Raw genomic sequence first — 13,156 nt, 5'->3', positions numbered from 1 at the left:
ACGGAGCAATAAATATGTGCTGATATTGGAAAACTGCTTCTGTATTAACTTCCAAAATGTAAAAAGTAGTCAGAACCTGGGTGCGGCGTAGGCACTCTGGAGGGGAGGAGTGGCAGCTGTTATAATGCAGAGTTCCCTTCTCTCTTTGCTCTTCGTTCTAATGATTATTAGCCCTAAAACTATACAGAGGCGATCTGTGTCTCTATCTCCTCTTCTCTGTGACCTGGCCTGGGTATAGGAAAGGTAAATTTCATGTGCTACTTTGAAGCACCTATAATTGATAAACAACCAATACTTCCCAGTACAATAAGAGTCAAAGGCCAGGTAGATTATTGACCCCTGTACTTAGTAAGGGCACTGTCTGGAGATAAGGAGGTACCACCTGCCTAAGAAATAAGTTACTAGCCCATTGCCTTGGTAATGCTCTTAAGAAGATACCAGTAGTAAAACTACTTAAGGAGCATGCTCATAATCCCCATGCTTGGGAGGCTGAGACAGGAGGATCGCACAGGTTCAAAGCCAGCCTCAGCTACTTAGTGAGTCTCTTAGCAACTTAGTGAGACCCTGTTTCCAAATAAAGCAAAATAGGTCTGGGAGTATAGCCCAGAGGTAGAAAAGGAAAAGCCCCTGGGTTCCATCCCCAGTAACACACACACACACACACACACACACACACACACACACAAAAAAAAAAAAAAAAAAAAAAAAAAAAAAAAAAAAACTTTTAAGGACTGGGGTCCCAGGATGGGGAGAGTTCGTTCCATTTTCGGGCTCTCCAACATGCATGCCAGCATGCTGCTTTTTCCTTCTCTATTTCCTACTGATTTTGTAATAAAGATTTAATAATAAAGTTAATAATAAATTTAATAATAAACTTAATAATAAAGTTGCATTGAGCTATTAGTTTTAATTTTTCTGTTCAACAAACTTTAGTTGAATAAGAAAAAGAGCCCTCAGCGCGCATATATATATATATATTTTACTGGGGATGGAACCCAGGGGCATTCTACCTCCACGCTACACCCCAGCCCCTATCTATCTATCTTTCTTTCTCTCTCTCTCTCTTTTTTTTTTTTTGCGGGTCTGGGGATGAAAGCCAGGGGCATTCTACCTCCAAGCTTCACCTCCTGCCCTATTTTTTATTCTTTATTATGAAACAGGGTCTCACTAAGTTGCAGAGGGCCTCACTAAATAGCTGAGGCTGTCCTTGAACCGTGATCCTCCAGTCTCAGCCTCCTGAATGCTGGGCTTACAAGCGTGTGCCACCATGCCCGCCTGCTTGCTTGCTTACTTGCTTGCTTTCCTTCTTTCTTTCCTTTCTTCCTCTCCTCTCCTCCCTCCTCCTCCTCCTCCTCCTTCTCTTCCTCCTTCTTCTTCTTCTCTCTCTCTCTCGCTTTCGCTCTCTCTCTTTCTTCTTCTTATTTTTTTAGTGGTACTGGGGATGGAAACCTTCTACCTCTGGGCTATACTCCCAAACCTATTTTGTATTTTATTTGGAAACAGGGTCTCTTAAGCCAGCGAGGCTGGCTTAGAACCTGTGTGATCCTCCTGTCTCTGCCTCCCAAGTGCGGGGATTACAAGCGTGCGCCACCATGCCCAGCTTATTCTTTATTTTGAAACAGAGTCTCATATCTCACTGAGTTGCAAAGGGCCTAAGTAGTTGAGGCTGGCCACAAACTGTGATCCTCCTGTCTCAGCCTCCTGAATGCTGGATTACAAGTGTGCGCCATCACACCCAGCTAACCTCAGTACCATTTAAACTGTAACAGGATGCATACTTTCATAATCAGTAAAATTATCAACACCCATTAAAGAATGCTAAATACTATATTACTACTGTGGTCACTTCTACAGAGGAGAGGGTGGGAGAACTGTGGCGCCTTCAACTGCACTGACAGCATCTGTTTGCAGTGTTTGTGGTATGTGATGTGTACTGAGGATTGAACCCAGGAGCACTCTTGATAGGTCGGGTCCCTCCCTTCCCCCACAGAACTCTGCAGTTGGGACAGGAGGGGAACCCCAGAAGCCAGAAACGGAGATGTTGCGAGACTCCAGACATCGCGAGACAGACTCCAAGTACCATGAGACTCCGAATGGCGTGGAAGAATCAGCATTCCCACACTGCTAGCTCCACCCCAAGACCCTTGCTATAAATATTCGTACTTCCTCTCTGACTGCGTGACTCTGCCAACCAACCGTGATTCTGCTGCTCAGTCAGTCGGTCCCTTCCCCCACAGTCGGCAGATCTGGCCTCTGAAGGTGCCAATTTTTGATTAAAGAAGCCTTTAATAATTTGGCTTGTGTTTGCCTCCTTCATGACCCCCAACTCAATTTCAAATTAAAATTTTATGTCCCTATTTTATTTTGAAATTATAGTAAAATATTTGAATACGATAAAATGTTTCAAAGCAATGTTTATTAACTATTCTGATTTTTTCCCTTACCATTCTTAACAGATCAACACATAAGAATAAGGTGGTGGGGAATGGCAACACTTTTGCAAAAGAAGAAAACTAAGCCTGAAATGTTCGGGGTACAACAGGAAACTCTCTCCTGGGCTGCTTTCAATGTTGTGAGCTGCACACCTGCAAAAAAAAGTGTATGTGTTTTTCATCCTCTACCAATGTGCTGACACACTGGTGACAGTTACCCAAATGAGTCAGTTAGCTGGTGGCCCAGGGCTTTCATAACTGTCCTGGGGTACTGTGTTCAATGGTCCGATGAGTAGACTGTGGTCACATTGCCTCAGTCACTCATGGTGTTGCCTGCTCTTCTCACTCCATACCTATGTGGCACTAGGACAGCATGACAGCCATTCCTAGTCTCCTCATTAGGATATTAGGGCCCTCCTTGATACTGGTGCTTAAGATGTAAGAAGGGCCTAAGAATGATTCCGGAAAGAGATTCTGTATGAGGTACTGGGGATGGAACACAGACACTCTACCTCTGAGCTACACTGAGTTCTTTTTTTGTTTTGTGTTTTGCTAGGTTCCTGGGAGTCTTGCTCATATCTGAGGCTGGCCTTGAGCCTGTGATCCTCCTGTCTCAGTCTCCCAAGTGCTGGGATGATAGGCATGCACCACTGTGCCCAGTTAACTATTGGAAGAGAGATTCTTGTAGAACTTTGTCATCATTCCTTTGAAAATTGGGAAGTTCAAGGGTGCTTTTATGAGTAACTGAGCATTAATCTCTACTGCAGCAGTGCTGGCTGCAAGTGCGGACAGACAGGAGTGGGTACTTACATCATTCGTCTCTGTCTGCAAGCCCCATTTCTACTAATGACATATGAACGGGATACTGCTCATCTTCATATAATGTCACTATCTGTTCTGGTGCTTGAGCCTAAAAAGTTGAAAGATAGAGTTGTCAAGAAAACACAGTCTTTACTGCTCTTTCCCACCTACATCTGCCCATTCACAGAGGAGGGAAAAATTGTCTAGACTTATTTCTAGTTTATACTATTTCTAGTTTATACTATTTCTAGTTTATACTATTTCTAGTTTATACTAGAAATAAGAATTAGATATACATCCTACACTGGGCACTCTTAGTTTATACTAGTTTATACTAGAAATAAACTATATAGTTTATACTGCCCCAAGTGCATCTCTGGTGGTTTCCTACGCAGTCCCACTCCTTCCATCCTTCTCCTCTATTTAAACTGTAACTAAAAGCCGGGTGTGGTGGCGCACACCTGTAAACCCAGCATTTGGGAGGCTGAGACCAGAAGGTCGCAGTTCGCGGACAGCCTCAGCTACTTAGTGAGGCCCTCTGCAACTTAGTGAGATCCTGTTTCAAAATAAAGAATAAAAAATAGAGCCGAGCATGGTGGCACACGCTTGTAATCCCAGCATTCGGGAGGCTAAGACTGGAGGATCACAGTTCGCGGACAGCCTCAGCTACTTAGTGAGGCCCTCTGCAACTCAGTGAGACTCAGTTTCAAAATAAAGAATAAAAAATAGGGCAGGGGGTGTAGCTTGGAGGTTGAATGCCCCTGGGTTCCACCCCAGACCCGCAAAAAAAAAAAAAAAAAGAATAAAAAATATGGCAGTGGGTGTAACTCAGAGATCAAATGTCCCTGGGTCCTATCCCCAAACCTGCAAAAAAAAAAAAAAAAAATGTAACTAAACCTCAAGGTTCTTTTCCTAGAACTACTAAGTTGCTGAAGCTGGCCTCAAACCTGCAATCTTCCTGTCTCAGCCTTGCAAGTACTAGAATCACAAGTGTGTATAAGAATGCCCAGTGTAGGATGTACATCTTGATCATCTAACTCTTTTTTTCCCCACAGTAGTGGGGATTGAACCCAAAGCCTCATGGATGTGAAGCAAGTGATGTACCACTGAGCTACATCGCCAGCCTTTTTTATTATTTTTATTTTGAGATGTTCTACGTTGCTCAAGCTGTCCTTCTGCCTCAGCCCCTCTGGAATAGCAGGGATTACTGGCATGTGCCACTGCCCATAGCCTAGAAGTGTGTGTGTGTGTGTGTGTGTGTGTGTGTGTGTGTGTGTGTGTCTGAGGATGGAATTTAGAACCTACTTAAGCACATGAACGACTACTGAGCTGAATCCTCAGTCCTTTTTTATTTTGAGGAAAGGTCTTGCTAAATTGCCCAGATTGGACTAGAACTGATGATCCTCCAGCTCCTCAGATTACAGGTGTTTGTCCCTATGCCCAGATTCATTATTTTAATCTTATTATGTATCATCATATTTTTATTTTTATTTTTTGTGGGTCTGGGGATGAAACCCAGGGGCATTCGACACACCATCCCCTGCCCTATTTTGTATTCTTTATTTTGAAACAGGGTCTCACTAAGTTGTAGAGGGTCGCAGTAAGTAGCTGAGGCTTTACGTGAACCACGATCCTCCCCAGTCTCCACCTCCCAAATGCTGGGATTACAAGTGTGCACCACCATGCCTGGCTAGGTTTTGTTAAATATAAACTAGCATTTCAACAAGCCTTAAAGCCAGGCCCACACCTGTAATCTCAGCATTCAGGAGGTTGAGACTAGAGGATCGCGGTTCAAGTACAGCCTCAGCTATTTAGCGAGGCCCTTTGCAACTCAGTGGGACCCTGTTTCAAAACTAAAAAAAGATTAAAAAATAGGGGTAGGGGTGTAGCTCAGAGGTTCCATGCCCCTGGGTTCCATCCCCAGTACTGCAAAAACAAAAACAAAAACCAAAAGCCTTAAGATTTATTTCTATAATATATATAGCTTTATCTTTGATAAAGAGTTACATAGAAACAAAACACTTTACAAAATTAACAGGGACTAGCAGTAGCTTTAAGAGGATTCTGGCCAATTAATAAGATAGAGGTTCTTACCATGGAGGAAGCATAAAGCTGTTTTCCTTGAAGACAGTCTATCATAGCCCATAGTGCCTCCATGCTCCACTTGGGACAGTAAGGTATTCTGGACTTCCCTGAATCCCGTGTGGGAGGCTTAAACCCTGCCAAAAGAACTCTCATGGCTCGAGCTGGATACTGCAGAAGATGAAGAGGAATCTGACGCAGTCTGTCACACAAAAAAAATTCTTAACATGTTCAGAATGTCATAATTCAACTTTTATAGCTAAAACATAAGGAAAAGCTTCATGTTAGACTTTTTGGGTATGATGCCAAAGCACAGCCAACAAAAGAAAAATCTGATAAAATGCCGTTCAATAATTGAGGGTGAGGCCGCGAGTGGTGGTACATGCTTGTAATCCCAGCATTCCTGAGGCGGTTCCTGAATATCCTCAGCTATTTACCAAGGCCCTTCGCAACTCAGTGAGACTCTGTTTCAAAAATAAAAAGACTAAAAAATAGGGCTGGGGATGTAGCTCGGAGGTACAGTGCCCCTGGGTTCCATTCCTGGTACCGCAAAAAAAAAAAAAAAAAAAAAAAAAAAAAAAAAAAAATTGAGGATCAAGTGGCGCATGCTTATAATCCCAGTACTTGGAAGGTTGAGTCAAGAGTATCATAGGGCCAGACATGGTCGAATGCCCCTGGGTTCCATCTCCAGAACCGCAAAAAAAAAAAAAAAAAAAAAAAAAAAAAGAGTATCATAGATTGTAGAGGCCAGCCTCAGTAACTTAGCAAGACTCTCACTGACCCATCAAGACCCAGTACTATAAAATATACAAGTAAATAAATAGGTGTGGGGGTACTGCTTAGAGATAGAATGCCCCAGGGTTCAATCCTAAGTACCATATTAAAAGGAAAATTAAAGTATAATATGGACAGACATAATTAACAGAACAAAAAGGCAGCTTGTGGAACTGGAGAAAAATACAGAGGAGAGTGAACATTTCTCCAAAGAAAAGAAAGGTAGTGGGTGGGTATATGAGGAAGATGATCAGTCACTCATCATCAGAGAAATGTAGACTAGGATGGCAAGGAAGGAGTGAAAGAAGAGAGGAGAGAAAAAGGGAAGGGGGGAGGGAAAGAAAACCCCTAAAACAAAACAATAGTCGGATTCCAGGTGTGGTGGCACATGCTTGTAATCCCAGCATTTGGGAAGCTGAGACAGGAGGAATGCAATTCCTGGACAGCCTCAGCTAGTTAGTGAGACCCTTTGCAACTCAGTGAGACTCTGTTTCAAAATAAAGAATAAAAGCTGGGCGTGGTGGTGCAGGCTTGTAATCCCTGTGCTTGGGAGGCTGAGACAGGAGGATTGCACAGGTTTGAAGCCAGCCTCAGCTACTTAGTGAGGCTCTCAGCAACTTAGTAAGGCTTTCAGCAACTTAGTGAGACCCTGTTTCCAAATAAAATATAAAACAGGTCTGAGAGTATAGCCCGGAGGTAGAAAGTCTCTGGGTTCCACTCCCTGTACCACCAAAAATAAATAAATAAAGAATAAAAACATGGCTGGGGTGTAGCTTGGAGGTAGAACACTCCTGGGTTCCATCCCCAGTACTACAAAAAAAGAGTTGGAGATGTGGGAAAACTAGCACCAGTGGGCCCTGCTGGGGAATGTGAAATGGAGCAGTCACTACAAAGAACAGTGCATGGCAGCCCCTCAAAACACTAGGCATATATGTATCCAAGTGACTGTAAGGGGTCTCAGAGAGACCCCTGTGCACATGTTCACAGGAACATCACTCATGACAAAAAGAACAAGCATCCCAAGTCTCCACTGATGGAAGAATAGAATGCAGCATATATAACGGAATATTACTTGACCTTACAGGAAACCCTTCTACCTCTGGGCTACACTCCCAGACCTATTTTATATATTTTTTAAAATTTGGAAACAGGGTCTCTTAAGCCAGTGAGGCTGGCTTCAAACCTGCACGATCCTGGCTTCAAACCTGCACGAGGCTGGATTCGAACCTGTCTCCGCCTCCCAAGCATGGGGATTACAAGCATGCACCACCATGCCCAGCCTACAACATTCTTAAATCTTGAAAACATGCTAAGTGAAATCAGCAAGACACAAAAGGATGAATACTTAATTATTTAACTTATATGAAGTACTCAGGAAAAGCAAATTCATAGATGATAGGTTCTCAGGGGCCAGGTGAGGCTGGAATGGGACATCACTGTTAATGAGTAAAGAGCTTTATCTGGACTGATAATGGGAAGTGATAATTACATGGCATTTGAAAGTATTTAAAGCCAACTTAAACCAGCTAAAATGGCAACTTTTATGTATATCTTCTAACAGTGAAAAATCTAGATTAAAAATTACTTAGCTGGGCATGGTGGTACACACCTGTAATCCCAGTACTTGGGAGGCTGAAACAGGAGGATCACAGATTTGAGAGGCACCCTCAGCAAGTAGAGAGACTTGCACCAACCTAGTAGACCTTGTTTCCAAATAAAGTGCGTTGGGGGTGTAGCTCAAAGGTAGAATGCCTCTGGGTTCAATCCTCAGTGTGTACACACACATATACACGCACACACAAACACACACACTTCTTATACATAACTTTTTAATTTTGTGATACTGGAGATAGAACCCAGGGGCATTCTACCACCAAGCTACACCCCCAGTCCTATTTTTATTCTTTTTTTTTTTTTTTTTTTGCGGGTCTGGAGATGGAATCCAGGGGCATTTGACCTCTGAGCCACACCCCCCTATTTTTTCTTTCTTTTGAATTTTTTTTTGAGGTACCAGGGATGGGACCCAGAGGCATTTTACCTCTGAGCTACACCTCCAGCCCTATTTTTTATTCTTTATTTTGAAACAGGAGCTCACTGAGTTGCAAAGGGCCTCACTAAGTAGCTGAGGCTGTCCATGAACTACAATCCTCTAGTCTCAGCCTCCCGAATGCTAGGATTACAAGTGTGCGCCACCACGTCTGGCTTATTCCTTATTTTTAAACAGGGTCTCACTAAGTTGTGGAGGGCCTCACTAAGTGGCTGAGGCTGGTCATGAACCTGCAATCCTCCTTCTCAGCCTCCCAAGTACTGGGATTACAAGTGTGCATCACCATGCCAGTTTACGTAGTTTTTTTGTGTTTTGTTTTTTTCAGTACTGAGGAATGAACTCAGAGGCATCCTACCTCTGAGCTTTAACATAATTTTTTTCTTCTTTTAAAAGTAGAGCTGTAGCTGGGCGTGGTGGCGCATGCTTGTAATCCCCGTGCTTGGGAGGCAGAGACAGGAAGATCACAGGTTCATGACCAGCCTCAGATACTTAGTGAAGCCTGAAATTTAGTGAGAACTTGTCTCAAAAAAAAAAAAAAAAAAAAAAAGGCTAGGGTATAGGGGTGTAGCTCGAGGGTAGATTGACCCTGGGTTCCATTCCCAGTCAGCCAGCCTCCCTCCCTCTCTCTCTCTCTCTCTCTCTCTCTCTCTCTCTCTCTCTCTCTCTCTCTCACACACACACACACACACACACACACACACAAAGAGATGAAATCTTCCAATAAAAATGTAGGAATCCTTATTCAACTGACTTTTTTCTTTACCTGTTAACTGTTAGCTTTTCAGTGGATCCATAATCAACAAACTGTACCAGGACAGATAAAGGATTAAATTCTTTAATGGAAACAATCTTTGCTCTATACCATAACCCATCAGCATATTCTGCAAGGCAAGGCATTTCTGGAAAGACAGAAAAAGAAAAAAACATAAAACTGTCTTTTTCTTAAAATGTTTTTAATACAGAAAAGTACAAAGAAATAAATGTAACAACCAGGATTGGCTTCTCTTTCTGCCTGTATTTTATATACCCTCTTTTACTAATCCCTAAGGTGAAGCTTAGAAGGCAGGCACTTTCCCACCCTAAGTCCCAGTTCTTCTAACTCTGGTTTTGCGGTCACCTGGCACTGTCCTGCTTTCCTTGATCTCAAGTCTTAGTTTGGCCATCATCTTTCTGCAAAGGGTAACAAATATGGTTTCTGCAGTTCCTGTCTTCAACCATAATGGATTAAACTTCAGAAATTCAATTACATTCTTCTTGTTTACTATTCTTCAATGGTGTCTTAACAGTTTGCAACAGCACTACAATTTATAGGCCTTTCTGGTCTCAGAGCAACTCCTACATCATATCCTTAATTGAGTTACCTCAATACAATTACTTAAAACCTTAAAGCCTCACTGAGCATGGTGGCGCATGCTTGTAATCCTCGTGCTTGAGAGGCGGAGATAGGAGGATCACACAGGTTTGAAGCCAGCCGCGCTGGTTTAAGAGACCCTGTTTCCAAAAAGTAGGTCTGGGAGTGTAGCCCAGAGATAGAAGGGCTTCCAGGAACCCCAGTACCACCACCAAAAAAAAAAAAAAAAAAAAAAAAAGCCTCAGCTACTTAGTGAGGCTCTCAGCAACTTAGTGAAACCCTGATTCCAAACAAAATATAAATAGGTCTAGGAGTATAGCCTGAAGGTAGAAGGTCCATGGGTTCCACCCCCAGTACCACACACACACACACACACACACACACAAAAGATGTTTATTAAAGAGTTATTCCTTGCTGGGCATGGTGGTGCACACTTGTAATCCTAGTACTTGGGAAGCTGAGACAGGAAGATCACAGGTTCATAGCCAGCCTTAGCAACTTAAGCCCTCCACAATTTAGTGAGACACACGTATTCTTGAATAGAGTCACCAATAGAATAGTACTAGGTTTATTAGTATTACCTATCCTGCACTGTTAATAGTCCAACTTTTTAACCTTTCTAGCCTTAAAAATATGGCACAAGTTTTGTCTTTGTGTGTGTGTGTGTGTGTGTGTGTGTGTGTGTGTGTGTGTGTGTGTGTATTATTGGGGATTGAACCCAGGAGCATTCTACCTCTGAGCTATACCTCTAGCCTATTTTTAAAGTTTGAAACAGCTGGGCGTTTGGTGCATGCTTATAATCCCAGCATTTGGGAAACTGATACAGGAGAATCTGGGTTCGCAGACAGCCTCAGCTACTTAGTGAGGCCCTTTGCAACTCAGTGAGAACCTGTTTAAAAATAAAGAATAAATTCGGGCGTGGTGGTGCATGCTTGTAATCCCTGTGCTTGGGAGGCTGAGATAGGAGGATCGCACAGGTTTGAAGCCAGCCTTGGCTAGTGAGGCTCTCAGCAACTTAGTGAGATCCTATTTCCAAATAAAATATAAAATAGGTCTGGGAGTGTAGTCCAGAGGTAGGAAGCTCCTGGGTTCCACCCTCAGTACCACCAAAAATAAATAAATAAATAAAGAAAGAAAGAAAGAATAAAAAATAGGACTGGGATGCAGCTCGGAGGTAGAATGCCCCTGGGTTCCATCCCCAGACCACGGCAAAAACAAACAAACAACAACAACAAAAAACTAAGTTGTTGAGGCAATTCTGGAACCTGTTATCCTCCTGTCTCAGCCTCCCAGTACTAAGTTTTTGTCTCTTGAAAACAAAATTTACAAAAACCCAAAACTCCTAAGTTGTCATTTTAACCCCCAAAATTCCTTCAATATAAACTGCTTATTCATGAATTAATTTAATCACACATATATTTAAACTTCTATTAAAGTATAAAATACCCATTAAAATTAACAAATAGAAGCCAGGTGTGGTGGTGCACACTTGTAATCCCAGCATTTGGAAGGCTGAGACCAGAAGATCGCAGTTCGTGGACAGCCTCAGCTACTTAGTGAAGCCTTCCGCAACTTAGTGAGACCCTGTTTCAAAATAAAGAATAAAAAATAGGGCAAGGGATGTAGCTCAGAGGTCAAATGCCTCTTGGTTCCATCCCCAGACCTGCCAGAAAAGAAAAAAAAATTCATAAATAGAGCCAGGTATAGTGGTGCATGCTTGTAATCCCAGTACTTAAGAGGCTGATACAGGAGGATCACAGGTTTGTGGCCAGCCTCAGCTACTTAGTGAAGCACTCTGTGACTTAGTGAGATCCTGTTTCAAAAAAAACAAAAGAATAAAAAATAGGGCTAGAGGTATAGCTCACAAGTAGAATGTCCCTTGGTTCAATCCCCAGTACCACACACACACAAAATTCACAAATAATATATATCTAGACTCATGAGTTTACATTATCCACAGATTGCTTGATTTTATGACTTCTTGAGATGTGAACAGAAAGAGGAAGAATACATTCCTTCTGTACTATAAACCTAAGTGAAAAAATCCACCCTGCTGCAGAATGTGTTTATTTTTTCACTCCCTTGATGTTTATGAGCCCTACGTGTGCCAGGTATCCTAATTGCTGGTGATCCAGAGTCATTTTGAGTTCAGTGTGGTGAAAAAGCCTGTAATCCCAGTTACTGGGAGGCTGAGACAGGAGATCACAGGTTTGAGGCCAGCCTCAGCAACTTAGTGAGACTGTAAGCAACCTAAAAATACTCTGTTTCAAAATAAAAAAATAAGTGAGTCGTGGTGGCACATGCTTGTAATTCAAGTACTTGGGAGGCTAAGACAGAAAGGATCACAGGTGCGAAGTCAGACTCAACAAATAGTGAGACTTTCTCTTATCAACCTAATGAGACCTGTTTTAAAATAAAAATAAAACAGGCTGAGATGTAGCTTGAAAGTAGAATGCTTCTGGGTTCAGTCTCCAGTTTAACATATACACACACATTAACTTTAGAAAGAACCCACTTCCTCTTCCCATTAAAACAAAATCAAGCCAACCATGGTGACACATGCTTGTAATCCCAGTACTTGGGAGGCTGAGACGGAAGGATTTCAGGTTCGTAGCCAGCCTCAGCTACTTAGTGAGGTCCTCTGCAACTTAGCGAGACCTTGTTTCAAAATAAAGAAAAATAAAATAGGACTGAAGATATAGCTCTGAGGTAGTTCAATCCCCAGTACAGAGGAAAAAAATTGCTACAAATCCTATTTTATTAAAAAAGTAAGTATACCTGTTCTAAAATCTGTCAGAGGAGGGAACGTCTCCACATTCTTATTAAACCTCCGTAGTGCTTCTTCGAGGCTCTCGGATTCTGAATCGCAGCTGACTCCACTGTCATACGTGTCACTGTGATGGTTAAGCTGACTACAGTTTTCTATGGAATCAAGGCAAATGTACACCTAAGTGGGAAGAGAAAGGAAGAGACTTTCACATTTTGTACTTTTAGTGTCTGCTTACGTGGACAAAATCCCCAAGGCAGGTAGTCTCCTGCCTCTTCCACATCCTCACACTGACCAAGTGATCAAGACAACACTAGTGAAACAAGGTGTGGCTATTGAGACGAGACCTTGAGATACACAGCATATGTCTTATGGCATACTTGTTACAGGGATTGCATGCTCAGGGCAAGTGCAACCATACCTGCAGTAGGGTACTGGAAGGCCGTGTGTTTGGCACGTGGGTCTTTGTAGAAGTTAATTCTGCAGTCCTCACCATCATTTTTTTTTTTTTTTTTTTTTTTTTTTTGGTGTATGTGTGTGGTACTGGGGATGGAACGCAGGGACATTCTACCTCTGAGCTACACCCCCAGCCCTATTTTTTTATTCTTTTATTTGGAAATAGGGTCTCACTGAGTTGTGGGTGGCCTAAGTTGTTGAACCTGGCCATGAACCTGCAATCCTCTTGTCTCAGCCTCCCAAGTACTGGAATTATGAGTGTGTGACACCATGGTTGGCTTCACCATCATTTTTTATATGTGTGTGTTACTAGTGGTTTTCTATTTCTGAGCTGCATCCTCAGCCTATTTTATTTTTTCTTTATTTGAAACAGGGTCTTGCTAAGTTGTTGAGGCTGGCTGCAAACCTGTGATCCTCCTGTCTCAGTCTCTCAAATTCTGGGATTA

The 13,156-nt window shown here is 42.4% G+C and overlaps 1 protein-coding gene across 1 annotated transcript in view; it reads right to left on the bottom strand.

Annotated features, from left to right (window-relative positions):
- Positions 1–3,243: 3,243 nt before the first annotated feature.
- RNF17 (ring finger protein 17) overlaps positions 3,244–13,156 on the bottom strand; it is a gene marked incomplete at both ends in the record, with an annotated part of 162,217 nt that continues 152,304 nt past the window's right edge. The window contains 4 exons of the mRNA XM_080689412.1: positions 3,244–3,342; positions 5,328–5,517; positions 8,900–9,035; positions 12,266–12,434. Coding sequence (XP_080545538.1) covers positions 3,244–3,342; positions 5,328–5,517; positions 8,900–9,035; positions 12,266–12,434 — 594 coding nt within the window. The remainder of the gene's footprint in view (positions 3,343–5,327; positions 5,518–8,899; positions 9,036–12,265; positions 12,435–13,156) is intronic.

This window comes from Muscardinus avellanarius, assembly GCF_963383645.1.
Source record: "Muscardinus avellanarius genome assembly, chromosome: 2".
Classification (NCBI taxonomy): Eukaryota; Metazoa; Chordata; class Mammalia; order Rodentia; family Gliridae; genus Muscardinus; species Muscardinus avellanarius.
The sequence above is the reverse complement of the archived record's forward strand: the minus strand, read 5'-3'. Positions and strand labels throughout refer to the sequence as shown.